The following is a 27,851-nucleotide window of genomic DNA, read 5'->3' on the forward strand; positions in this document are numbered from 1 at the left end:
GGCAGCCACCCTCGAGGAGGCCTGCACAGCATCAAAACCACATTGCAAAGAATGCTTGCCCACTTGTTCAGACACATAAACTAAATCCAGCAAGTCTTTACAATCAATACCTTCCGCCAAAGCATCCACCTTAGATTTCAATTGTGAAAGGAGATAATTTTGATATTTCAGCATGTGAAACTGACAATTCAACGCCCTCATGGCTAGAGTGGAAGAAGTATACACTTTCTTACCCCACCTATCTAACGCCCTTGCCTCTTTGTCAGTGGGAACAGGATTTTTAACCACAGAGGCCTTAACACCTTTAGGCCCCTGAGAAACAGTTTCTGGGTCCGCCCTAGGACTCTTAAACAAATACTTATGAGCTTCGGGCACCCTATAGTACCTATCAGGTTTAACAGGAGCAGGAGGCAAAGAATCAGGGTTCAGGAAGCCTCTGCAAAAACATCTTCCACCACATTCAACACAGGAGGTATAGCTAAGGGCCTATGCTGGGGTAAAACAAGAATTCCCTAAGTCTCTTCCTGGAATCAGAGTAATCCTGGCCTTCCCATTTAAAGTGCTCCCTCATGGAATGCAGAGTCTCTGAAAAGAAAAATCCTCAGGAGGAGAAGCCGAAGGAGTGGCATCATCCACATCAGAATCAGAATAATGAGGATACTCCAGCAAATCTTCCGCAGAAGACTCAGAAGCCCCTGAACCCTGTTCAAAACTGTCAAACTCTGGTTCCACTCTAGGCCTCTTATCAGGAGGGCCCATAGAACCTCTAATCATAGTAATCAAATCTTCTGCCATTTTAAGCATATGTTTCTTAGGTACAGAACCCGTAAGGCTAGGAGAAGTCCCTACTGAAGCTGAAGTTGGCCTACCACTAAAAGAAGTTTTGGCAACAGAAGGAGAGGCTCTAACTACTTTGGGAAGAGAGGGAAGAATAGTTACCTGAGAAGCCCCCTCAGCCTGGCCTGCCTCCTGAGAGGGTACATCCTGTAAAAGTAAAGTTTCTGCCTGAGACTCCATAGAAACTCCTGGCAAAACCTCTGGCTCCACTGAGCCATCTAAAGAACCGACGTCCGGGACTGCCGGTTCATCAACCCTAGGCTTTGCTGTTTTGTCCTTGCGCTTCTTCCGGAGCATCCGACGGCATTTTATAATTGCAACGCTTCCCAAACACTAATCTGGCACAGTCTAACCTCCTCTTAATAGTGCGTTTGTTAAACCTAGCACAAGAGCGGCAACCAACAACGCCGTGCTCAGGCCCTAAACAAGGTATACACAATGTATGGTAATCCCTATGAGGTATTTGTTTCCCACAAGAAATACAGTTATTCACTTTTTCTGACATCCGGTTAAATACTGAGGCAAGAAAAACCAAAATGTTTCAACGGGTACTTAGCCAACTCTGATTCGGTCTGAAACTCCGGTTTCGGAAATATTTCAGAACGCCAACCTGCACTTGCAAAACTGCTTCTGCATCGGACCACGCGGCAAAAAAGACTGAGGATATGACGCCGGTCATGCGCATTAGTACCCTGACGTACCGACGTCAGCCTTATACTCTGGTATTCGGGCCGACTGGATGCGGACTATACCCAATAGTAAGGACTGCAGCAATGGAAAACGAAGAACATCCATACTGTAGGGAGAGAAGAAGCTTAAGGCCCGAGTTAAACTGTAGGAGCTTTCCTTTAAATGAAGTAAGCACATCAGACTGCATGGCTAGAAAAGTACAGTTTTGTACCTACCATAAATGTAGATGTTAGAGTGCTAATACAGCTGCAGTCATAACAGATGGGTTCTCCTGCCGTCAGGCGGGTCCTCGGTCGGCCAAATTCCAAAGTCTAGGTCCGGCGTTGGTTGCTGTCGCTTCTTCCCAGACGTCAGTGTGACAGGGGTATAAAGGAACCAGCCGACGCCATTTTCTTCAGTTTTTCTTGCCCCAGATGTCAGGTGCCCCCAGAAGGAAGGCAATACATAAATTTGTGTAATAAAACAATGCAATATAATCAAAATACAGTAGTTGCAAGCAAATACACCATAAATGAATACCCCAATCAGGTTGTATGAGGAGGTGTTAGCCAATAGGCCTGTCCCAAGAGGGGAAGGAGGGAGGGAAACCTGGACTGCAGCTGTATTAGCACTCGAACATCTACATTTATGGTAGGTACAAAACTGTACTATGTTAATCGTGCATACAGCTGCAGTCATAACAGATGGGTAGAATCCCAAAGCTAAGGAAGGAGTGGTAGGCTCTAGGTGGAACTAGGAGGAGCCAAGATGCCCTGCAAGACTGCCTTGGCAAAGCCTGCTCTAGTTTTGGAGTATAATGGTAGGTTGTAGTGCTTGGAGAAGGTATGCACAGAACTCAAAGTGGCTGCTTCCAAAAAATCGTTGGTAGGAACTCCTCTGAGGAAAGCTGCAGAGGTAGCTGTGGCCCTGGTGGAGTGAGATCTGATGCCTGTAGGTACAGTTTTGCCATGAAAAGAATAGCAAAAGCGTATGCAGGGAGCTATCCATTTTGAGATTGTCTGTTTGGAAATTGACTTTCCTCGAGTTCCTACAGCATAGGACACACAGAGCTGTTCTGATTTTCTGAAAGGCTTTGTTCTGTCCAAATAAAAACGCAGTTGTCTGTGGATGTCCAAGTAATGTAGTAATCTCTCCCCTTTGTTTTGAGGATTAGGATAAAAAGCAGGTAAATGTATAGCCTGATTCAAAGCTACCCTGGATACCACTTTAGGCATAAAGGACGGGTTGGTTCGTAAGGAAACTCTGTCCTGATGGAAGATGATAAAAGGCTGCACGACCATGAGAGCTTGTAATTCTGAAACTCTACGAGCTGAGGTAATAGCCAGAAGGAAAGCTGTTTTCCAGGACAAATATTGCAAATCTGATAAGGCAGCTGGCTCAAAGGGAGGCAAGGTCAGTTTTTCCAGAATGAAATTGAGATCCCAAGCAGGTATTGGTTGTTTCCTTGGGGGTCTTAGATTCTTAGCCCCTCTGAGGAACTGTCTTAAGAAAGGGTGAGAGAACAAGGGTGGATCAGTGTTGTATTCTACAGAAATGGCTGCGGCATGGATTTTGATGGAGGAGAATAAAAGTCCACTGCTTAGCAACTCAGCTAGATACTGTAGTATTTGAGGTAAATTCAGTTTTCCAGGATCCTGGCCCTTTTTCTCATTCCAGGCACAAAACAGTTTCCATTTTGTGGACTAAGCTTTTCTAGTTGACGGCCGTCTGGCCTCCAAAATGACATCCAGCACCTCCTTGGAGAGTAGGGTCTGTTGTGATGCTAAGGAATCTTCCATGCGGCTAGACTGAGTGTTTTTAGCTGGCTGTGAAGAGTTTTGAAGCTGTGCTGAGTCAGAAGAGGAGGCATTAGAGGCAGGGTCCATGGTGGAGAATGCGTCAGGCTCCTCAGGAGTGGGTACCAGTGATGTCTTGGCCAGTTTGGAGCAATGAGAATCATCTTTGGTCGGTCTGCTCTGGTTTTCAATAGAACTTTGGGCAGCAGAGGAAGAGGTGGGAAGGCATAAACTGTCATTGATGTCCAACTGAAAGAGAGAGCGTCCACTCCCCAGGCCTTTGGATGGAAAATCCTTGAGCAGAATTTTGTCAATTGGTGATTTTTGTGGGAGGCAAAGAGATCTATGTCTGGCCTTCCCCATGCTTGTATTATTTCTGTAAAAACATTTGGATGCAACTTCCATTCGTGTGGATCGTCATATTTCTGCTTAGGGTGTCTGCCAGCGTGTTTTCCTTGCCTGGCAAGTACTGTGCTTGTAGTTCGATTTGTAAGTCCATGGCCCTGTTCCAAAGTGACATGGCCAGTCTGCATAGGGGGTATGAATGCGTTCTTCCCTGCTTGTTTATGTACCACATAACTGTGGTGTCGTCCGTTCTTATCAATAGTTGACCTGGTTGCTGAAGGTCTTTGAAAGCTATAATAGCATTTATTACTGCTAGCATTTCCTTTTGATTGATAAGAAGGTGCTTTTCTTTTTGGGACCATTTGCCCTGAATGCACCGATCTGTCATGTGCGCCCCCCCCAGGCGTAGTTCAAGGCATCTGTTGTGATGACTTGATTTGCTTGAGGCTTGCGGAATGGAAGACCTGTGTTTGTTTGGCATGCTTGAGCCCACCACAGAAATTCCTTTTGTAGACATGGAATTAGTGGTATTATTGTTTCCAAACTGTGGCTGTGTTGAGACCATAGGTTTTTCAGGTACCATTGAAGTTTCCTCATATGCAGCTTTGCACATGGGATTAGTAAGATGCAAGATGCCATGAATCCCAGAGCCTGCAGGATTTTCCTTGCAGTCAGCCTGGTGCAATTTGCTAGTGCTCTGAAGTATTGAGTTAGTTGCCCCTGCTTCTCTGGCGTAAGGTAGGCCATCTGGGTGTTTGTGTCCAAGTTGGCACCCAGGAAAATTATCTTCCGAGAGGGTATTAGCCTTGATTTCTTTTTGTTGACTGTGTATCCCAGAGAGTTCAACAACCTTATTACATAAGCCAGATGTTTCAGAAGAATGTGCTTGCTGTCCGCTAGGATCAGGCAAGTCCTCCAAATAGGGGTATATTTGTATCCCTTGAAGTCTGCAGTAGGCAATTACTGATGCCAGGCATTTCGTGAATACTCTGGGTGCAGTAGATAAGCCAAAGGGCAATGCAGAGAATTGAGAATGGGTTGAACCTGCAAGAAATCTGAGGTATCTTCTGCAATTTTGTCTGATTGGGACATGCAGGTATGCCTCCTTGAGGTCCAATGTTACCAGCCAAGACTCCTTGCCCAGCATGGGAAGAAGCTGCTGTAGAGTGAGCATCTTGAATTTTGGTATGAGTAGAAATGTGTTTAGGATGGATAGGTCCAAAATAGGTCTCCAATCTTTTCCCTCCCTTGGTACCAGGAATAGTCTGGAATAAAAACCTTGACCTTGTTCGTGCGTAGGTACCTCTTGAATCGCTTTCATGGCTATGAGATCTGTAATTTGCTTTTGTGCCTCTGCCCTTTGATTGTGTGGCAGGTTCGGCATGCCTCTCATTTTTGGAAGGGTGTAAAAATGGAATCTGTAGCCTCTGTTTATAATGTCCAGGATCCATTTGTCTTTTGTGACAATATGCCAATTTTATGAAAATAATGCCAGATTTCCTCCTAAGGGGGCTGCCATTTGAGTCTTGCTTGGCATGCAAAGGGGAAAGTCATTGGGTTTGCTTTCTGAATGATTGCGAGTTATCCTCACCACCTCTTTGTGTAGGAGCTTGCCATTGTCTGTCTCTAAACGATCCTTGGGATTGTCCTCTGCCCCTCGGGCGCCTGTATCTACCTCTTTGGGGTCTGTCCGTGGCTGGAAAGGACGAATTTTTGGAAGGACAATTTCTACTGAAACGTGGGGGTTGTTTCTGTAGAAACTCCTTCACAGTTTGCATTGATTTAGCCTTTTCCTCCATTTTCCTTAATACCTCCTCAGCATTAGCACCAAATAATACATCCTTTTGTAGAGGGGCATCTAGTAATTTAGCTTTGACATGATCAGGCAAGGTTTGTTCCTTGAGCCAGGCATGTCTACGTATGACTGATCTTGTAACAGCAGCTCTACATGAGGCCTCTAGAGCATCAAAACCACATTGTAAGGTATGCTTACCCACTTGTTCTGCACTATGCATCAAATCCTGCAACTCCTTCAAGTCTGGTTATTCAGGTTGTGACATTTTACTTTTCAATTGTGATAACAAAAACTGTTGGTATTTTAGCATATGGAACTGGCAGTTTAAGGCCCTCATGGTTAAGGTAGCTGAGGTATATACCTTTTTTCCCCACCTTTCTAAGGATCTGGAATCTCTCTTGGAAGGTAATGGATTTTTAGCAGTGGAGGCCTTAATTCCCTTGGGGCCCTGTGAGATGGTTTCTGGGTCAGCAACATGACTTTTGTATAGAAATTGCTGTGAGTCAGGAACCCTGTAGTACCTGTCAGGCTTGACTGGGGCTGGAGGCAGAGAATCCTGGTTAAGGCAGGCCTCCGAGTAAACATCATCTAGGATGTCCAAGACAGGAGGTATAGCCAGAGGCCTGTGCTGAGGTAGCAAGAGAAATTCCCTAAGCCTTTTCTTGGAATCTGAATAATCTTGGCCTTCCCAGTGGAAGTGTTCCCTTAAGGTATGCAAAGTTTCCCCGAATGAGTAATCCTCTGGGGGAGATACAGAAGGAATGGACTCCTCTGCATCAGAGTCTTCAAAAGGGGAGTAAGAATGTTCCTGATCATCAGAGTGCTCTGAAATAATGGAGCCCTGATCAGAGGAGGGGGATTCTTCCTCCACTCTGGGCCTTTGTCTGGTGGGGTTGAGAACCCCTGATAAGAGTAATTAAATCCTCAGCCATTTTAAGCATCTGTTTTTTAGGCATGGGGCCTGGAGATGGGCCCTGCGTAGCCTGTCTCTTAGAATGCATGGCTGCTTTAGACTTAGTGAAAGCCTTGATGGAAAAAGAAGAGGAAGGTCTGAAGACACCTTGAGTGGAGGTAGACCTGTCCACATTGTGAGGTTCAATGCCAAGAGTGGCTTCGGTATCTGTAGTCGGGGTGTGGGCCGAGGAGCCTGTGACCTCGGGCACAGGAGACACCGCCAATGAAGTGTCATCGGTAGTCAGGGGCTGCGAGGGCGCCGCTGAGAACCGGACCACGTAGTCGGCTTTGGCGTGGTGTCGGTAGAGGCCGGACCTCGTGTGTCAGTCCTTATCTTTGCGTTTTAGACAAAACTGGAGTCGGAGTATCCGGCGACATAATATAGTTAAATGTTTTTCCAAAATAATGCTGGGAACTCCGACGCTTAATAGTGCGTTTATTGAATGTAGCACAAAAGCGACAGACCGAGACGTCGTGGTCTGGGCCTAAACAAGGTATACAGAGGGAATGGAAATCCTTATGCGGTATTTGCTTCCCACACGAAATACAATTGTTAACTTTGTCTGACATCGGGTCTGAGGCAAGAAAAAAGTTTCCCCAACGGGGTACTTAGCTTTCAAGAAGACTTCGGTTTCAAAATTTTTTGTAACTTCAGGAGCTGGCCGACCGGCACTTGCGAACCGCTTCTGCTTCAGGCACCACGCGGCAAGAAAGACTGGAGAAAATGGCGTCGGCTCGTTCCTTTATACCCCTGTCGCACTGACGTCAGGGAAGAAGTGACGCCAACAGACGCCGGACCTAGACTTTGGAATTTGGCCGACCGAGGACCCGCCTGACAGCAGGAGAACCCATCTGTTATGACTGCAGCTGTATGCACGATGAACATGAAAGAAGATGGCGCCAAAGGCCACCTGTCTTATACCTTGATGTCCAGACATCAGTCCTTGGTGGCTCTGACTGTGTGTGCCATCTGGTGCACTGAATAAAAGGAACATGAACACATTTGCAATGGACTGTTAGGTTGCCAACAGTGAGACCACTGATTTGAGAGACTCTGCTGTCATGGTATCCAAAAGGGACTTGGAGCTACTTGGCCATATCCGTCTGAAACCTCATCAAGTGTGCAAGATAATTATAGCATGCAAGGGAAGAGTCAGAATCTGAAAGATAACTCATCTCATGAGTTCTCTCAAGTCCCACAGCAGTTAGCTGGGTCGAAGGGATAGAATGATGTGAAGGAGGAATGCCAGATGCTAGATAAGCGAGATACCTCTTCTCTAGACAATGGAAGAGCATTCACGAATGTCTCAAAGGCTGACACTGGTCCAAGTCTCAGATAAACTTTATGACCAGACTGACCTGAAAGCATCTCTCAAATGGAAGAGAGAGAGAATGAAGTCAAAAGATGGTCAAGCTTTGGATAAAAATCTAGGCTACACTAAAAAAAAACTCAGTCAACAGATTCAAATGAGATCCAACCCTGAAAAAACAGCGTGTCAGACCTGAAGACTTACAAATATCTGGAGCTGAACCTACAACCCCTTGAGATCCGGAGACCACTTCCAGGACCAGTTCATGACATATTCTCATTCTCTCTCTCAATTTTTGAATTTTCCATGGCTCTCACCTCTGATTTCTTTGATGAAAGGGAGACAGAGAGGGAAGAAGCCAATTTTCCAGCCAAGGCAGAGTGAAGGCCTTTAAGAACAAACTTTGACAAGACTGTCTAAAAGGGCCTGCAGTCCAGAAGAAGCACAGACCTCATGTTTCCTCTGAGGATGAGTGGCTCCCAGGCAATATATACATTTAGTGCAAGAATTCTTGAGGAGGGTGTTGTGCCTGCAGGCTGGGTATTTTTTGAACCCTAGTGCCTTGTCTTCGTAGCTAGGGGGACTATAACACCACACTTTAGCACATCAGCAGCACCACACAACCCGAAGCTAAAAATACAGAATCAAACAGAATAACCCAATACCGAGGATAAGGGAAAAGAAAGAAAAAGGTAGGAATGCCAAAAATACAACTGGGTCAAAAAAATGTAAAGAACCTGTCACTGAGGAGACTAGAAGAAACTTAGAAGAATAAATGGTAAACAGATCACAAAAATCCCACTTTTCTTGCTGCAAGAGGTAATCTAACATGAAATTTGCACCAAGTCCTGGAGACCACATCTGACTAGTTGAAGCAGTAAATAAGATCGGAGGAACTGAGGGCAGATAGGAATTATGGACAGAGGAGGAACCTGACTCTTGGATCCAAAGTATAAAAGTTGCTGACATCAGAGCATCTTTTTCCCAATACTTAACTCCATTTCTACTGAATTTACTGCATGTTATTCTAAATTTTCTTCCATAACATTTTCTATTATATTTTATTTACTATTACTCCCATTATTTTCTTCTGTTACTCCTCTTTCCTATAAACTAGAACAGTCAAACCAAAACTGCTCTTGGACAATTTTTTGTTGCATGTTGCTTCCCTTCTCTTCACATTACTCTGCATTTTCTTGGAAAATTCTATACTAAATGCCTTTCATCTCCACCAAAAAATGGCCTTTTTCTTGTCCCCGTGTCTCACTCCCTCTTTTTCCATTAACATTTATTACATTTTTAACATACTGCACCATTCCTTCTGACATGCTTAATGTTAACACTTATCACTCTGCAGCCTACACACATTTCTTTTATTAAGTATCTTTTTATATCATGCACTTATTTACAAACAGTTAAGAAAAAAATTTGACAATGTCAGTACCAGCAGTTCTGAAATGTATGTGCATTTTCTCATATATATATATATATATATATATATATATATATATATATATATATATATATATATAGCTATATTTATATCTATATATATGTATATATAGTCCTTCCACTGTGCTCTCTCTAGTTTCTTTACCACCTCAGGTACACACATATATACATTTTTTTCTAATAAACCAAAAGTTTCAAAAGTCACTTCACAGAAGCGTCTAGTCCCCAAATGCATCACTGGTCTTCTCTTTTATACTAAATCTTAACAGCAAAATTATATTGTCCAAGTTATCACATCTATTTAAATGAAACTCTTTTTAATTCTTACCAGAGGGTTCTTAGTTCTAAATTGCTCACTTGCAGTCTCATACCTCTCAACTGTCCCTGATTTGCAGGGACACCCTGATTTTGACTTGAATTTTAGCTCTGTCCCTCTTAATCCCTTGTAAAATTGGTCACCTTTGGAGAAAAGTCATAACTGTATTTAAGCAAATAATGATGATAATTAGAGGTGTAGACTTTTTACTTCAGAAAATGTACTTAAATTCATACACACTATTTCTGTCAACATCTGAAGTTGAACAGCACCAACACATTAGTGTCCCTGATTGTCTATTATTTCTAAATAGGTCTCTAGTTCTGATGATTTTTGTCTATGGATTCTGTTGACAGCTACGGTTGTACCCTTTCTTCTTTGGTAAAATCTACTTTTTTCCCCATTCTAAAAGCATCAGCATAAGATTTTTTTGTAATCCCTGTTACCAGTGTGTGCCATTAAAAAGTACAGTTGTGTACACTTACCATAAATATAGATGTTCAAGTGTATTCACTATTGCAGTCATTACATTTGGGTAATCTGCTGGCAGGTTGCCCTCAGTCGGCCTGATTAACAAAGTCTTGGGTCCTGCATCGGTTGCTGTCCCTTCTTCCATGACGTCAGGTGTATAAAACATGCAGCAGACCCCATTTTCCCCAGTTTTTCTTGCCCCAGATGTCAGGTGCCCATCCAAATGGGGAGCAATAGATATATATATATATATATATATATATATACATATGTGTATATATATATATATATATATATATATATATATATATAATTAAAAACACAAAAAAATATACCTCCAAACAAAAGCAAATGCACCAAAAAGACACTCAAACATCTACATTTATGGTAAGTGTACACAACTGTACTATGTTTTTCGTGTTTCACTGTTGCAGTCATTACATTTGGGTAGAATCCCAAAGCTATGGTTGGGAGGATGGAATTATACAGCATTAGGAGCAGCTATAAGGCCGTGCAGGACAGCAGTGGCAACGCCTGCTCTGTATTTAGAGAAGAGAGGTAAATGGTAATGCTTTGTGAACGTATGAACATAGCTCCAGATAGAAGCTTCTAGAATGTCTCTAGTAGGAACGCCTCTGAGAAAAGGTTGCAGAAGTAGATGCAGCCCTGGCAGAATGGGATCTGATCCCCTTGGGGACAGGTTTACCATGATGTATGCATCAGAAACGAATACAATGGCTTATCCATTTTGAAATAGTCTGCTTTGAAATAGCCTTTCCCTCTGCTCCTGCAGCAAATGCCACCAGTAGTTGCTCAGATTTCTTAGAGGTTTTGTCCTGTTCAAGTAGAATCTTAGTTGTCTGTGTACATCCAATGAATGCAGAATCCGTTCCCCCCCTTGTTCTGTGGATTTGAGAAAGAAGTTGGCAGATGAATGGTCTGATTGAGAGCCACACTAGATACCACTTTAGGCATAAAGGATGGATTGGTCCTGAGCGCTACCCTGTCCGGGTAGAAAATAATAAAAGGCGCCACTGCCATGAGAGCCTGTAGTTCTGAAATCCTCCTAGCTGAAGTGACTGCTAAAAGAAAAGAGGTCTTCCAAGAGAGAAGTTTTATGTCCGCAGTAGCAGCTGGATGAAAAGGAGGTAGGGTGAGCTTTTCCAACACAAAATTGAGGTCCCATGCAGGAGTTAGTGCTCTCCTGGGAGGACTTAAATTTCTGGCCCCTCTCAGATACTGCTTGAGGAGGAGATGAGAAAAGAGGGGAGGCTCTGTGTTGTAATGAGCTGAAATGGCAGAGGCATGGATTTTTATGGAAGAGAAAGATAGGCCCTTGTGAAGCATCTCAGTTAAATATTGCAGAATCTGAGGAATATTTGGCATTGCTGTGCTTATTCCTTGTGCCTGATTCCAGGCACAGAATCTTTTCCATTTATCAGCATAAGATTTTCTAGCACTAGGCCTTCTAGCCTCCAAAATGACATCCATCACAGGTTTGCTGAGGGATGTAACTGGTAAAATTAGATGATTAGCCATGCTGCATGATTCAGAGTTTGGAGCTGAGTGTGCAGAATTTGAAGGTTCTGCTGAGACAGTAGATAAGGTGTCTGAAGCAGGTACCACGGATGAAGATGTGACATACTGCGTAGGAGCAGGTACCAGTGTTGGCGAGGCTAGTCTGGAGCAATCAGAATCATTTTTGTTTTTTCCTGTCTGACTTTTAATACCTTGGAGAGCAAAGGCAGCGGAGGAAATGCAAAGACTGATAGGTTTTTCCAGCTGAAGGATAGAGCTGAAGGATAGAGCATCCACTTTCCAAGCTTTTTTGTGATCGACTCTTGTGCAGAATTTATCCAACTGATAGTTTTGGGGTGAGGCAAAAAGATCTATATCTGGGCTCCCACATTTGCATGTCAACATGCTGAATATTTACGGATCCAGTTCCATTCGTGTGGGTCCATAAGATGTCTGCTTAGTTCATCTGCCAGAGTATTTTGCTTTCCTGGCAGGAATTGAGCTTGTAGAGGTATCTGGTAAGACAAGGCTGTGTTCCACTAAGCCATGGCTAGTCTGCAAAGGGGGTAGGAATGGATACCCCCGTTTGTTCATGTACCACATAACTGTGGTGTTGTCCGTCTTTATCAGTAGTTGTCCTGGATGAAGAAAGTCCTTGAAAGCTGTCAGAGCATTCTGTACAGCTAGCATCTCTTTCTGGTTGATACGCAGGTACATTTGATTTGGGCTCCATTTGCCCTGAATGCATCTCCCTGCCAGATGCGCCCCTCAAGCATAGTCTGATGCATCTGTAGTCAGGGTTGGGTAGCAGGGGGTGGAATGAATGAAAGTCCCTTGTTTTGGTGACAGGCCTCTGCCCACCATAGGAACTCTTGCTGCAGGCAAGGAATGATAGGAATCGTTTCCAGTCTGTGACAATTTTGACTCCATAAGCTATTTAGGTACCATTGACGTTTCCTCATATGCAGTCTTGCATATGGAATTAGAAGTATGCAGGAAGCCATAAACCCCAAGGCCTGCAGAACTTGTCTTGCAGATAACTGGGTTTTTGTGGCCACTTGTTTGAAGTAAGTCAACAATTGGCTTTGTTTTTCTGGTGTGAGGCAAGTCATCTGGGCAGTTGTATTCAAGCTTGCACCCAGGAATGTAATTTTTTGAGAGGGTACCGGTTGTGATTTATTTTTGTTTATGGTGTACTCTAAGCAGTTAAAAGCCTTTTTACAAACGCCAGATGCTGTAGAAGAGTGTCCTTGTTTTCTGCCTGAATTAGACAATCGTCCAGATAAGGATAAATTTGAATGTTTCTTTGTCTGCAAAATGCAATTACTGGTGTCAGGCATTTTGTGAAGACCCGGGCGCAGTAGAGAAGCCAAAGGGCAGTGCAGAGAACTGGTAATGCAAATAGCCTGCTTTGAAGCGGAGGTATCGTCTGCAAGATCCCCTGATTGGGATATACAGGTAAGCCTCTAAGTCTAGCGTTACCAACCAGGCATCTTTGCCTAGCATTGGCAGTAACTGTTGTAGAGTCAGCATCTTGAATTTTGTAATGTCCAGGAAAGTATTTAGAATGGATATGTCCACAATTGGACACCATGATTTCTCTTTTCTGGGTACCAGGAAAAGTCTTGAATAAAAACCTTGTCCCTTTTCCTTTTCTGGTACTGGTTGAATAGCCCCCATATTCATGAGGGACATAACTTGTTTCTGGGCCTCTGCCCACTGATTTGGAGGCAGATCTGGCCATCCGTTTGGAATTGGCAACGTGTGGAAATGAAATCTGTATCCCTGAGATACTATATTTAAAACCCACTTGCACTGGGTAATTAGATGCCAATTTTGTACATGAAGTGCTAGTTTTCCCCCCAAAGGGGCTGCCAACAAATAAGTACTTGGAAATGGCATAGGAAAGTCATTGAGACTGTTTACCGTAGGAAGGTGCCTTGCCACTTCCAGATTTGAAAGTGGAGGCATCCCATTGTTTTGTTCTGTAAGTTCCTTGTGACTGAAACTTGGAGCCTTTGGAGTGTCTGGGATTGACCTGAGCGGCTCTGGTGGGTACTGGAAAGGACCAGTTCTTTGTAGGTCAGTGCCTGCACTTGTAGGAAATCTTTTACAATTTGCATAGATTTAGCTTTGTCCTCCATCTTTTTCAAAACAACTTCTGCCTTATTACCAAATAGACTGTCCTGTTGTAAAGGAGCATCCAACAATTTTGCTTCAACATGATCAGGCAGATTTTGCTCCTTGAGCCAAGCATGCCTTCTTATCACAGATCCAGTTACAGCAGCCCTGCAAGAGGCCTCCAAGGAATCAAAACCACATTGCAAAGTATGCTTTCCAAGTTGTTCAGCTGAATGCAATAAATCTTGTAACTCTATTTTCCACACAGTCAGAAATCAAAATAATTTTCTGTTTAAGTAAGCCATGACATGCTGCTGATATTAAAGCATATGAAACTGACAGTTTAAAGCCCTGACTGCTAGGGTTGCAGACATGTAAACTTTCTTAACCCATCTATCCAGCTCCTTGGAGTCTCTACCAGAAGGGGTAGGATTTTTAGCAGTAGAAGCCTTAATACCCTTGGGACCCTGAGAAATTGTTTCAAGGTCAGCAGTAGGGTTTTTTAAAAGGAATTTGTGGGAGTCAGGAACCCTGTAATATCTGTCTGGCTTACTAGGAGCCAGAGTCAGGGAATCAGGAGCCATGCTAGATTCTGAGAAAACATAATCAACAATGTCTAGAACAGGAGGTATAGCCAAAGGCCTATGCTAATGAAGAAGGAAATCCCTAAGCCTCTTTTTCGATTCTGAAAAATCTCGACTATCCCAATGAAAGTGTTCCCTTTAAGGTATGCAAAGTTTCTCCAAAAGAAAAATCCTCAGGAGGAGAAGCAGAAGGGATGAATTCTTCTGCATCAGATTCCTCATAAGGTGGAATAGATAATTCTTGATCAGAAGAGGAATCAGAAGAAATGGAAACCTGATCTGAAGATTCATAATCAGTGCCTTGCCTAGGCCTCTTAGCAGGAGGGGGATGGGAACCCCTGATCAAGGTAATTAAATCCTCAGCCATTTTGATAATTTGTTTTTTAGGCATAGGGACCTGTGCACGTGGCCCAAACGTCGGGTTTTTAGACTTAGAAGTTGGTCTTGGCCTTAGTTTTGAAGATGGTGTTAGTTTAATATACAAATCTTTAGGCCTGAAAGCACCCTCAGAAACCGGTGCCTGCTCAGCGGCTCTGGACCCATCTAAGATAGAGACATCCGCAGGTTCAATACTTTAAAGTGTCTCGTGGCATACCGGACTCCGAATGGGTCTCAGTAGAGGCCTGCGAATCAAAAGTAGCGGGTATCAGGGGCTGCGAAAGTGCCTCACTGAGTACCGGCAAACAGGCTACTGGCTTAGTTGAAGCTTCTTCGTCGGTTTTGGACCACGACAGTCAGTCTCTTTTTCTTTGCGTTATTTGTGAATTCCGGTAGTCCGATTACTAACAAACGACATTTCAGGATAGTTAAATCTTGAGCCAAAATATTTAGATGCAAAAATAAACAGATGCTTAATAGTGCGTTGGTTAAATTTAGCACAAAACCGACAGCTAGGCATGTTGTGGTCAAGGCCAAGGCAAGGAATACAGCACAAATGAAAATCCTTATGAGGTATTTGCTTCCCACAAGTAATACAATTATTAACTTTTACTGACATCGGAAAGGAGCAAGAAAAAGTTTCCCCAATGGGCTACTAAGCTTTAGGTTCAGACTTCGGTTCTGAAACTCGAAAACGAAAATTTCAGGAGTCGGCCGACCGGCACTAGCGAACTGCTTCTGCTTCGGGCACCGCGCAGCAAGAAAGACTGTGGAAAATGGTGTCGGCTGCATGTTTTATACCCCTGATGTCATGAAAGAAGGGACAGCAACCGACGCAGGACCCAAGACTTTGTTAATCAGGCCGACTGAGGGCAACCTGCCAGCAGATTACCCAAATGTAATGACTGCAACAGTGAAACAAGCAGAACATCTACCTACTCAACTCCACCATTGTTTTATGCTCCTTTATCACCAAAAGTCACTGCTTTTCCACACTGAAACCGTTATTACTGCTTCCACATCTATAACATGCTCCAGTACCTCACTCCAGCCTGCTTCTGCTCTATCAAATTCATTAATTGCTGTGTTGGCAAGCCACCTCCTCCTACCTTTGTTGCATTCATCTCCTTATTTCCAGTTTAGTCAACTCTCCAAATGCTTCTTACAAAACAAAGACTATTCCATCTCATAGAATCCTCAATCTTGGATTTATAACAACCAAGACAGCAGCAGCCCTCTGGCACCATCTAGTAGCAGTGATACAAAAAACAGAGTAGGGGAAGCTCCTCTGTGCCCTGGCCACATTTCCCATAGTAGTATAAACACCACTCCTCAGGTCTCCCCTGTAAACAATGCACTAGCCACAACACTGGCAATGTAAACAGAAAATTACGATCAGGTCTCCAGCCGTAACTATCTTATGTGTTGGAGGCAGAGACATGGATGTCAAGAAATTCATAATGAGACTGAAGTTTGAGAGGAGAACTCTGGCATCTATGTCATGAACACAAAACTGGTTATGACTAAAGACCCACTCTTAATTCTATGTAAGGCATGGTGCTCTATTTGCTTCATGTAGTACCAATTACGAAAGTGCCCCTCTGCAAAACTAATTTCTTAAAAAGCTGCTAGATGTTTTGTCACATTTATCAGCAAAAAGTGTAGCACAGTGAAGCAGCTAACAGCCTTTACAAGCCCTTCTGCCGCTGTTCTCTGCTGGCTATCACTGTCCATTATTAGTCTATAGTGTGAAGGCCTGATCTAAACACTGCTCTGGTCTCATCAAGTTTTGTTATGCAAAACTAAAGCATCAGGACTGGGTCTTGCACTAGGGAGATATGAATTAAAAGTTAACTGCTTGTCATTGCCTCTGCACTCAGCTCTTGCACAGGAGCCAAAGGCTATGCCAAGGCAAGTGTGAAATGTATTTAATGATGTAAAGCTCCTACACAGCACAAAATCTGCAACACACTTCTGACATATTAAACCAGGACTCCAGACTCTAGCTGATGGCAGACTACATGTGAATAATGATTACTCAGAGAATTATGGCATTAACATCCATCAGTCTGCCTTACGCAACACATACACTTAAGGGTTAATAGATTAGATGGCCTTCAAAGTACAAGAAGTTTAAAGTAATTTCTTTAACAAGTCCAAACACTGATGAGAATAAGCACATGAACACTGTGCATACACCAGGTGAGAAAAATTCCATATTATTACTTAGGGAAATGGGCTTCCCCTTCCCTAGTCTACAATACTGTTTTTTCTCAGGATTCACCGCTAGGGAGAATCAAATGGTTTACATGTGAATATGCATGAAGAAACTGTCCAGCCAAGCTGATAGCACAGAAAGCTAAAACTCTGACTGCAACCCAGCTGGTTAAGTTAGCAAACACCAAGCTGAGCAATGCAAGAACCCACCAGTGCTGATTCAGGCTTTTTTTTTTTTTTTGAAGGAAGGGAATGATCAGACCACCAGGGCTCATCTACAGCGACTGAGTAGGTGACCTTCAGCCAGTGTGTCAAACTATGTGAAACCCATTAAGGAATGAGTGCACTCTAACTAGGGACATCAAACGTGTAATGAACACTCATCTTACACCAGACAAAGGCTGCAACACACCAGGTGAGAGGGGAAAAGGATCAGGTTAGCAATGAAAGCAATTAGCCATTGTGATTGCTTAGTACTCTTCAGACACCATCCTTCCAATGACAGCCCCAAATGGAAGAAATGTATAAAAAGGAAAATTCTCCATGCTAAAGGAGGGCCCATCTACAACAGCACAATGACATGGTGCTAGAAAAGCCAGAAAGGATGTCAGATTATGGGGGAGTCAACAAGAGATTGGGAAGAAGAATGGCTAAGACTGCTAGGATGAATAAGAGGTTTAAGAAACAAATGTCCTACAGACAAAGCAGAAAATCCCAAGACTTAATTTTACAAATGAACCCAAGAAATTACAACAGAACTGGTAAAATATAATACACAGAAACACTATGGCACCACAGTACAAACCTAATCAAGAGCACAGTCTAACAAACATTTATGGAAAAGAAATGGTTATCGACCAACAATAAGTTGGAAAACACGGTTATTAGTAGCCGAGGCATCCAGCTACTTAAGAATGGATATATGAACACACTTATGACTGAAAACATTCTGGTACAATATGGATGTCAGGACTAAAAGCAAAAAAATGTGGTTTTAAGCTGGAGATGAAAATTAATGGAAGAAAAGCTATCCCACCATCAGAAAAGGAAAATACAAGGTCGTACAGAAACAAAAAATGCTTAGTAACAAAAAAAAAAAAAAGATGCAATGGAGAGGTCAAAACAAAGAAGTAAGAAACAAAAACACCAGTGTCACAATCAACATGAAAAGAGTAGCTTCTCCTCCACTTTCCAAGTGAAGCTGGAAAGCAGGTTAAATATATTTAAAATGCAGATCACATACCATTAGAAAACAAAAAAATACATGCATAACTTACTTCAGTTTTTCATCCAAATTCACATCTTCACTTCGCTTTTTCTCAGCTGCATCTTCTCTTGTATCAGACTGCGACACATTAATCTGACTATCATCACTGTGTTCACTTTCATCTGTATCTTGACACCACAAAAACAAACTTAACTTTAGATTCTGCAGCATTTGTGCAAACCAGTGGAGAAACAAAAACACATACTGTGACAGTTTCTTGCAGTGATTACTAATACAAAAAATTAATCTGCTACTAACAATCTGGCAACAATTTATATGCAAATACTTCTCGAGTCAGATTATCTTTGAATGGGCTCGCCACAGTCACTCAGCATTACATATATCTATTCAAAATCCTGTACTAGTACAATGGCATGGTCCTTTGTCTCATGTAACACACACTGTACTTGGGTTAAAGGCTGCAAAGTTGCTTAAGGGTCCACACTTTTCTGAATCCCATTAAACTATACATGCCCTGTACGATAAATGATAAAAGGAAGGTTATGCCTCTTTCTGGAATCCAAATAATTCAACTTTTGTGACAAGTCAGCAAAAGCAAGGATGGAAGGTAACTCCTTCTGTATTAAGAAATCTTAATGTCTTCTACCACATCTACTAGCTTTAACAAGGGTCAACTTTCCCTATACCTCCATACTGAGCATACACCTTACAAACATCTATGGTGCGCTTATTTTTAAAACAAAAACATTACATTCTAAAAACATTAAATACATGGGTGCATGCGGTACTCATCTGCTCTGCTTAAAAGTCAAAGCCTGGAACAAAGGACTTAAGGGACACACACTATGCCAAACTGTACCTCTCTCTACTTTCAGTAAAACTGATAAAACAGTACAGTTTTATTATCAACTTACTACATCTGCAGATGTTAGAATATGGTCTCTGGAGCAGCTATCACATTATTAAACTCATTCTCAGACTGTCTGGCATCTAGCCAGACTTTCAAAGTTGGGAACCCTTCTATCTCATCCAGGTTTATGTTACCTCCAGTTAAAATGTCCATGTGTACTTGCATAAAGGTAACATTTGCCCACTCCTTTCTTTTTTCTTTCCTGTCTTCCCCTCAGGGTAGATCATGCAGTCTTCAGTTTCTTGTCAGCCAAAATCTCATGCTAGGAAAACGAAGTGGGATTGACTGACTGCAAAGATGCCGACCCTTCCAAAGAAACCTTAGCAAAAACAGAATAGGGAAAACAAAATGTGGTTTCAACTTGGGGTCAGAATGGAAGGAAGGGGAATGAGTGCTCACCTCAGCCTCTGGGTGCCCACAAAATGGATGCAGGGAAAGACTCCGCATTACAAAAGTGACCACACTCAAACATCTACAGTTATGGTTAAGTTGATATCACAACAGTACTAAGTTCTTTACATGGGTCACTACTGCAGTACTCACATTAGAGAACATTTCCAAAATCGACCCAAGGGGTAAGTGAAAGGAAAGGCTGAAGAAAACCCTGCTCTTGCCATGGAAATAATGTTTAATCTGCAATGTTTAAGAATGTGCACATTGGTATGACCAGGCCAATATATCCAGAACTGTAACCCCTTTTAAAACAGCAATGGTCATAGCAATGGCCATGGTGAAGTGTGATCAGACGATTCCTACTCAAAATTACCCATGAGTTTTCTGACAGAAAACAATAAAAGGGATACTATACTCACTTGAAAATGGCTGGAAATCACTACAAAATAAAAGTCCCAAACATAACATGCTAACAAACTACATTCCATGAACACAAATACCTGAAGCAACACAAGGGTGTAAACTCCCCTGAAAGCATTTGGCACTCCCCCCCCCCCCCCCTACAAAAAAAAAAAAAAACTGTACATATTAATTTCACTGTCATACAAACATGAAAGAAGAAATCTCTTGAAAGAAAGGCATGCTGGCAGTAATATCCTCTGGAAAAAAAAATCACTGACATTAAGATCCAAAGTGCCTTGTGATTCAGGCACCTGGTGATTAGGAAATGTAAACTCAGTGACCCGTAGATATAACCCTGGAAATAATGCGTTTGGTGGCATGCAACCCATTTTTAATTTTCACCAAAGGCCACAGAAAAGCTTGGACAAGAAGACATCTTGGTTAAGACTTGCGTCTGTTATGACTTTGGTCACAAAAAAGAAGGCAAACAGTAGACTCAAAGTAAAAAAAAAAAAAAAAAAAAAAAAAAAAAAAAAAAATAAAAAAGAGGATATAGTTCTAAAACCTAAAGAATCTGAGCAGAAGTAGTAGAATCAATCTCTATTTATGGAAGGTAAGGAAATGACTGCTATAAGAAATCTTCCCACAAAACATTCTCAAAGTCCAAAACTACTGTCTCAAAAGGAGCCAGCATCATTTTTTTTTTTAAAAAATAAAAATGAGATGCCAGATAATTAGCAATATTTGACTAATAGGTCCAATATGCAGGACTCCCTTAAACTGCTTGACTAGTGAATAGAATTATACAAGACACACTGGCCAATATCATAAAAAAAAAAGGGTAAGCCAAGGTCAATGGAGAAACATCTAAAGAGATGTTCAAAAACTTCCAAGTACCTTCACATGTTTAATGAAAAGATTCCATATAGGGCACTGGAAGGAGAACCTTTTCCATTTAACTAGGTAGCATTTCCTTATACTTCCTCACCGAACATCCCTTGTGAATTCTAGCAAGTCTTAAGAATAAATGCCTCCAAAGGAAATAAAACATCCTAGAAGATGTCAGGCTCAAGACAGAAAGGTAGTGGTATATGAGGAACCTCTCTACACAAGCTCTGCTTCAGCAGATTCATGTGCTGTAGCAGCTCACAAACTGTCTCCATTACAAACTGAAGCAGGTGGGAAAACAAACTTTTAGTTATGTACTTAACATAACTTTAGATGTTTGGGATCCATCTCGCCTACATTCTGTACTGATGGGCTCGGAGCCGATCCTCTGCTCCGACTCGGCACGCTATGCTATAGAGCGAAGCCTCTTATTGGCTGAGCTATTCTCTATCACAGGATGCACCACCACTAATCCCCCAGATCTTATTTGTCCGCATTCATGCACACACACATAACTGTTTTATAACATTGCCAGATGTTTCAAGATGAAACAATAGAATTCGGACCGTCCGATCTCTTCTCATCTCCAAGGCAGGGGAAGGAGGGTGGGTTATTAGGAATGTAAGCGAAATGGATCCCAAACATATAAAGTTATGGTAAGTACATAACTAAAAGATGTTATGTGATCCTATCTCGCCTACATTCTGTACTGATGGGACAGCGTCCCTAGCACCTAATTCCTGGGTGGCTCACTGGAAAACACTCCTGAGCACTGTGGAACCAAATGAAGCTCGCCCCCAAGATGCCACATCCAATTTGTAGTGGGAAATGAAGGTGTGCGGGGAAGACCACGTAGCCGCAGCACAAATGGCACTACTGGCAAGCTTAGAATGGAATGTTATTGAAGTAGCCATAGCTCTTGTAGAGTGAGCTTTGACAGAGGTTGTAAGCTCTTTATTAGAAGAGGAATAAGCCTGACTAATACAGTCCCTGATCCATTTGGCAATAGTGACCTTTGTGACGGCTTTGCCCAATTTATTATCCGAAAAGGACACAAACAATTGATCTGTTTTCCTTGTTTGTTGGGTCCTGTCTAAATAAAAAACGCAATTGCCTGTGAACATCCAATGTGTGGAAGATGTATTCTGCTTTGAGTACTTTGGAAAGAAAACTGGAAGTTCTAATGACTGTTGCAGGCAAAAACTGGAACAAACTTTAGGGACAAAGGATGGATTAGGCCTGAGGGATACTCTATCTTTGTGAAAAACCAGGTACGGTGGTTTTACAGACAGAGCATGAAGCTCTGAAACCCTTCTGGCAGAAGTAATCGCGACCAGAAAGGCAGTTTTCCAAGAAAGAAATTTCAAATCACATGTTGCTGCCGGTTCGAAGGGGGAGGAGGTTAAGGCACGTAATACCACATCGAGATCCCACGGAGGAGCAGGATGAGAAATCTGAGGTCATAAAAGCGCAGCACCTTTCATGAAGGTTTTACACAATCTGTTGCTCATTAAAGATGGGTTTATAGATTCATGAAAATTGGAAATAGCTGCCAATTGGACCTTGAAGGTAGAGACTGAAGAACCTTGACTGAATAGGGAAGTTAGAAATTTCAGGACTTCCGATACCGTAACAGTGATGGGATCCAGACCCCGGAGTTCAGCCCAAATAGAAAATCTCTTCCATTTGCTAGCATACAATTTCTTAGTGGCAGACTTGTGGGCCGATAAGATATGTAAGACTTCCGGGTCTAAAGTATGATTCCTGACTATAGTCGGAAAAGGAGGAGCCAAGCTGTTAACTTCAAATTGTGAAGGGACTGATGGAGTTGTCCCGACTGATGAATTAATAGGTCTGGGATCTGATCCAGGAACCATGGACCGTCCAGTGCATATTTCCGAAGATAGGGGAACCATACCTGACGAGGCCAGTAAGGGGCAACTAAAATCATTTTGCTCCCCAAGTGAGACGCCTTTTGGATCACTCTGGGAAGGAGAGGAACTGGAGGGAAGGCGTATATAGCAAGCCGGTGGGCCAAGGATGGGCTAATGCGTCCAAAGGACTCTCCCCCGGAGCTGGAGTGAGAGAGAAGAACTTTCTGCACTTTGCGTTCAGCGGGGTTGCGAAGAGGTCGCAACAAGGAGTTCCCCATCTGCTGAAGATCTGAGTTGTCACTGCATCGTTCAGAGACCACTCATGAGGAGAGAGAATAGTTCTGCTTAGTCTGTCGGCTATCACGTTGGACTTGCCAGGGATAGGAGTCGCTACCAGAAAACGTCTAGTCGCCACTGCCCATTCCCAAACTCTCATGGCCTCTCTGCAAAAGGGGTAGGATCTGGTCCCTCCCTGCTTGTTCAGATACCAGACTACTGACATGTTGTCGGAGTGAATGGCAATTACGCCCTGAGGGAGGTAATCGTGGAGGGCTTGTAGAGACAGAAACACCGCCCTCATTTCTAAACTGTTGATATGAAGGAGACTCTCTTCTGAATGCCATTTGCCTTGGACTGACCTGCCCAGGTAATGCCCCCCCACCCCATCTGGGAGGCGTCCGTCGTCAATGTGGCCATAGGAGGAGGTGGAACAAAGGGTCGCCCCTGATCCAGATTGGAGGGCACCAGCCACCAGTGAAGGTCCCGTTTGCAAGTTTCCGTGATCCGTATGAGGTGACAGAGGGAGATCCTGAAAGGACCACTGTGTCGATAGGAGCCACTGGAGAATTCTCATATGCAATCTTGCTAAGGGGACTAGGAGAACAGTGGCCGACATAGAACCTAATAGCTGCAGGACCATCCTGGCTGGAGCTTTGGATCTGAGAAGCAAGGCTCGGACTTGAGCCTGTATAGTCTGTATCCTTTCTGTAGGAAGATAGACCCGCATTTGGTTCGAGTCTATCTCTACTCCGATGAACCTTATGCACTGAGATGGCAGCAACACAGACTTTGGCCAACTGAAGGTAATTCCAAGGGAAGTGCCTAGTGATATGGTGGCTTGTAGGTTCTGCAATAGTAGACGCCTGGAGGTGGCAGTTAGGAGCCAGTCGTCCAGATACGGAAACACCTGGAATCCTAGACTCCTCAGGTGAGCAGTTACGACCGCCAAACATTTGGTGAACACCCTGGGGGCTGTGGTGAGACCAAAGGGCAGTGCGCAGAACTGAAAATGACTGTCTCCCAGGCTGAAGCGCAAATGTCTCCTGGACGCCTGATCTATCAGGATGTGATAATAGGCGTCCTTGAGATCTATGGAGCACATCCAAACACCTTTCTCCAGCAGTGGGAGAATGGATTGTAAGGTGACCATTCGGAACTTGGACTTTTTGACTGATCGATTTAGGATGCTGAGATCCAAAATGGGCCTAAAGTCCCCGGTCTTTTTTGGCACTAAAAAGAACCTTGAGTAAGTCCCTAATCTGATCTGGTGTGCGGGGACCGGTTGAATGGCTCCTTCTTGAAGCAGCTTTGAGATTTCTAATGCTGCGATTTCCCGTTGACTGGGTGGCGGGTCCGGGATTTTCTTGGACGCCGGTGGGGGGTGTGAAAAAGGAATGTTGTAACCTCCGGCGATGATTCGAAGCACCCATCAGTCCTGAGTGATACCTTCCCAGGCTTTTAAGTGCCTCAAAAAACGACCCCCGACTGGCTCCGGAACTGCACAGTCAGGCAATCCTTCAGGGATTGTGGAAGGCTGAAGAGCCACGAAAGGACTCGCGGTCTCCAGTGTTGCGGGGGCCTCTGCCGCCTCTGGGACGGCGTCTTCCAGAAAAATTTCCCCCTCCTCTGCCTCTAGAAGGGGGATCGTCCTGCTGCGAGGGATAAGACTTCTGGGATTTACGGAACCACATTTTCCCTCCTCTTTTCGCCTTGGGGTAAGGCCGAAAGGGAGTGGAAAATCGTGCCCCTACGGCAGTCAAAGTCTTACCTTCTTGCTCGGAGCGGGTCAATGTGTCCTTTACCTTGGGTCCAAACAAAGAGGACCCATCAAAGGGAGCATCGGCAAAGGAAGACTTAAAGGCTTCCGCTAAATGACACAGGCGGAGCCAGGCTTGCCTCCGTAGAGCAACACCCGTACCCGCCGCTCTACTCGCCCCCTTGGCTGCATATGAAATGAGCCTCATGGACGAGTTTGATATCGATGACAGCGTAGCCAACTGAGAGCCAACCGTCTGGGCCAGCTGCTCAGGTAGGTTACCCAAGAGGGTAGCTGACAGCTCCTTGATCAGATCCCTCTGAAATCTAGTGAAGTGCGTTAAATAGTTCAGGGACCTTAAGGTAAAGGCCGCTGAACTGAGGGTGCGCTTCCCGTACCGATCCATGCTCTTAGACTCCTTATTAGGAGGATGGACGGACGTTGAAGCCTCTGCTACATCTTGTTGGGAAGCAGATGCCACCACCAAGGCATCTACAGCCACACCTTTGGTCAAAAACTCCTTCTCTGGGGGTGCTGATAAGAACTTATTTGGGCGAGCAGGCACCGGTTCCACAGAGTCTGGATGTTCCCACGCCCTTCGACAGATCAAATGTAGGAGCTCGTCGAAGGGAGGAGACACACATGAGGTGGAGGGCTGAGCCCCGAAGGCCTTGAGGAACACGGACTCGTCAGCGGAAGGGGGTTTGGAATGCCAGCCACCTCGTTGTTTGAGGGCTTCCAAGATGTCTGCAAAGGAGACATCATCTGAGGACGACTTAGGGGACCCCTCCGCATCATCAAGATCGGTGTCCGACGTGAGAGACTCATCGCGGGAGTCGACGTGCTTCCTCTTGCACAGTCTTTTCCTTGGGGGTTTCTCCGAAGAAGCTTCAGAGGGACCTCCAGGTGGGGGGAAGCCCCACTGGGGGTGACCTCAGGCCCCAGGGCTCCGCTGTCTAGGGACAAGGGGACAACCAAAGACCCAGTCTCCGTGTGTAGGGAAGGTGCTCGTGAGACCGTGGAGGTAGCCAAAGAAGATTTGGCCAAAGCACTCCTCATGGCCCTGAAGGCCGGACCGCCAGAGTCCTGGGAAGGTCCAGCCTTCGTGGCCACAACAGTAGACGGTACCCCGCAGCAGACGCACCGAGAGGAAGGCTCGGAACCGAAAACATCAGTCCCGAAGCGTGCCCCCCAGGGCCGACAGAGGAGGTCCGTGTACCGAACTCCGACTCGAGAGCCGGAGTTGGAGTAAGGGTCGGGGCCGACCCGAAAACCTCCATCGGCTCCACCAGCACTGGCTCCAACGGTGCCGAGGCTGTTGAAGGAGGAACCAGAACTACAGGGTGGGCCATCAGCTCCGAAGCCGAATGGGCTGGAGCCGAAACTAATTTCCGGAATACAGGAGACTGAAACAGTCTTAGGAGCACCCTGTCGATGTCCGAATCCGACATCTTGGAAGATCGGGAGGAAACCGACCGGGTCCGAACCGACTTCTCCATCAGCTCCGAAGGACTGGGGGACCGGCTCCGAATAGACTCGACCAGTATCGGTGTCGAGGGAGATTCCAAAACAATTTCCCTCGGTGCCGAGGAGGGCTTCGGCACCGAAGGGGAAGAGTCTGAGCAGGCAACCCTCATCGGCTCCAAAAATCAGTGGAGCCGATGAAGGTGACCCGCCTCTCGAAGCCCCAGCCATTGGCTCCGAAACCAGAGGAGTCGAGACTGGAGGCATCGAGGCAGACCGTTCCGCCCTTGGCTCCGAAGTCCGTGGAGCCGATGGAGAAGCCTGCCTAGATTTCTTAGTGGTCGGTGCCGACGCTTTCTTTTTCTTAGCTGGAGAGGAAGAGGAAGATAAGGCCTCCTCGAAGGAGGGTTTGATAAGCCCTTTCAAGATTAATTTATTCTTCCTCTCTTGGAGGACCCTAGAGGAAAGAGCGTGACACACGCTGCAAGACTCCTGTAGGTGTTTGGCGCCTAAACAGTACACGCACGAGGAGTGATCATCGGTGATGGACATTTTATAATTGCACCTCGTGCACTTCTTGAATCCTGAGGGTCTATGCTCTTTAGACATTGTAGAATACTCAGTATATCAGAGGAAAAAACACAGAGTATGTAACTTTAGTAAAGGATTTAAACAACAACAAAAAAACCCTTTTTTTTTTTTTTTTTTTAAAAAACTAACTCAAAACAAGTACAAATACAATACACGAAAGAAATAAGAGACGGCCAAGAACCCTCTAACTTAAACAGGTACTTGACTTCTCCACAAATAAGAAAATTCACTAAGAAAAAAGGGGAAGGCCCCTCTAACTTAAACGGAAACCTTTCCCTGTTCAATCACACAAATTTACCACAAAAAAATATTCAAAAACACACTTATACACAACGATAGCTGTTAAAACAGCTTTTGGGTAAAGATTGAGGAATTTCCTGACAGAAAAACTTTCAGAAAAAAGCACTTAGCTCAGCCAAGTTCGAGACCACGTCCTAGCTTGTAAGCGGCAAACGAGATCTGGGGGATTAGTGGTGGTGCATCATGGGATAGAGAATAGCTCAGCCAATAAGAGGCTTCACTCTATAGCATAGCGTGCCGAGTCGGAGCAGAGGATCGGCTCCGAGCCCATCAGTACAGAATGTAGGCGAGATAGGATCACATAACATCTGTACTTTCTTGCCCAGCCAGCACTTAAGTAAATGTACCATAACAGTAGATGTTTGAATGATCACTGCAGCACCATCCAAAGCTACACTCTTAACTCAACTATCCTGCTAAGGGTAGAACAACCAGCCAACTTCCAAAGCTTTCAAGGCACCTAAAAGGTTCCCAAATCATTAGTCAGCTTGAGCTAACAATGTCTGGTTTGACCTCCAAGCCCTTGATAGCTTTCATGCCAAAAGAGAAAAGGTGGAAAAAGACCTAAAATAACGATGCTAGAAAAATAGTAAATGTCCTCACCTTGGCATATACAATGTCCAGCAATAAGGGGAAAGGAAAGAGCAGCTAATGCTAACAGTGACTGTTTGACCATCAATTGTTATGGTAAGTTTAGTAAAACAACTCTACATATTTCTTCATAAGGATACACTGTTGCAGCAGCCTAAGCCACATGGGGAGCTCACCACACTATAACATAACGGCGAGAAGGAAGCATGAGGGTCTATTAGCCAATGCAAAAGAGTTCTAAGTAAAGCCAGTCCTAGACCTTGAGAAATAAATTTATTTTGCAGTGTGTTGTAAAATTCCACATAGAGAACTAACTTGCTGCTTCAAGAACACTTAGAGAATCCAACACTTTCCAAAAAACTACAGATTAAGCCAAGGCTCGGGTAAAGAATGTCCTAACTCTGACTGGAAT

The 27,851-nt window shown here is 44.1% G+C and overlaps 1 protein-coding gene across 2 annotated transcripts in view; it reads right to left on the bottom strand.

The window, feature by feature from the left end:
* The window catches only part of LOC122809337, a 2,116,265-nt gene that overhangs the window by 981,994 nt on the left and 1,106,420 nt on the right, over positions 1-27,851 (bottom strand). For both annotated transcript variants that reach the window (XM_044080743.1, XM_044080744.1), the window contains exon 11: positions 18,041-18,158. In XM_044080743.1, the coding sequence (XP_043936678.1) occupies positions 18,041-18,158 (118 nt within the window). The remainder of the gene's footprint in view (positions 1-18,040; positions 18,159-27,851) is intronic.

Source organism: Protopterus annectens, chromosome 8.part0 (assembly GCF_019279795.1).
Source record: "Protopterus annectens isolate FY-2018-M chromosome 8.part0, PAN1.0, whole genome shotgun sequence".
Taxonomy (NCBI): Eukaryota; Metazoa; Chordata; order Ceratodontiformes; family Protopteridae; genus Protopterus; species Protopterus annectens.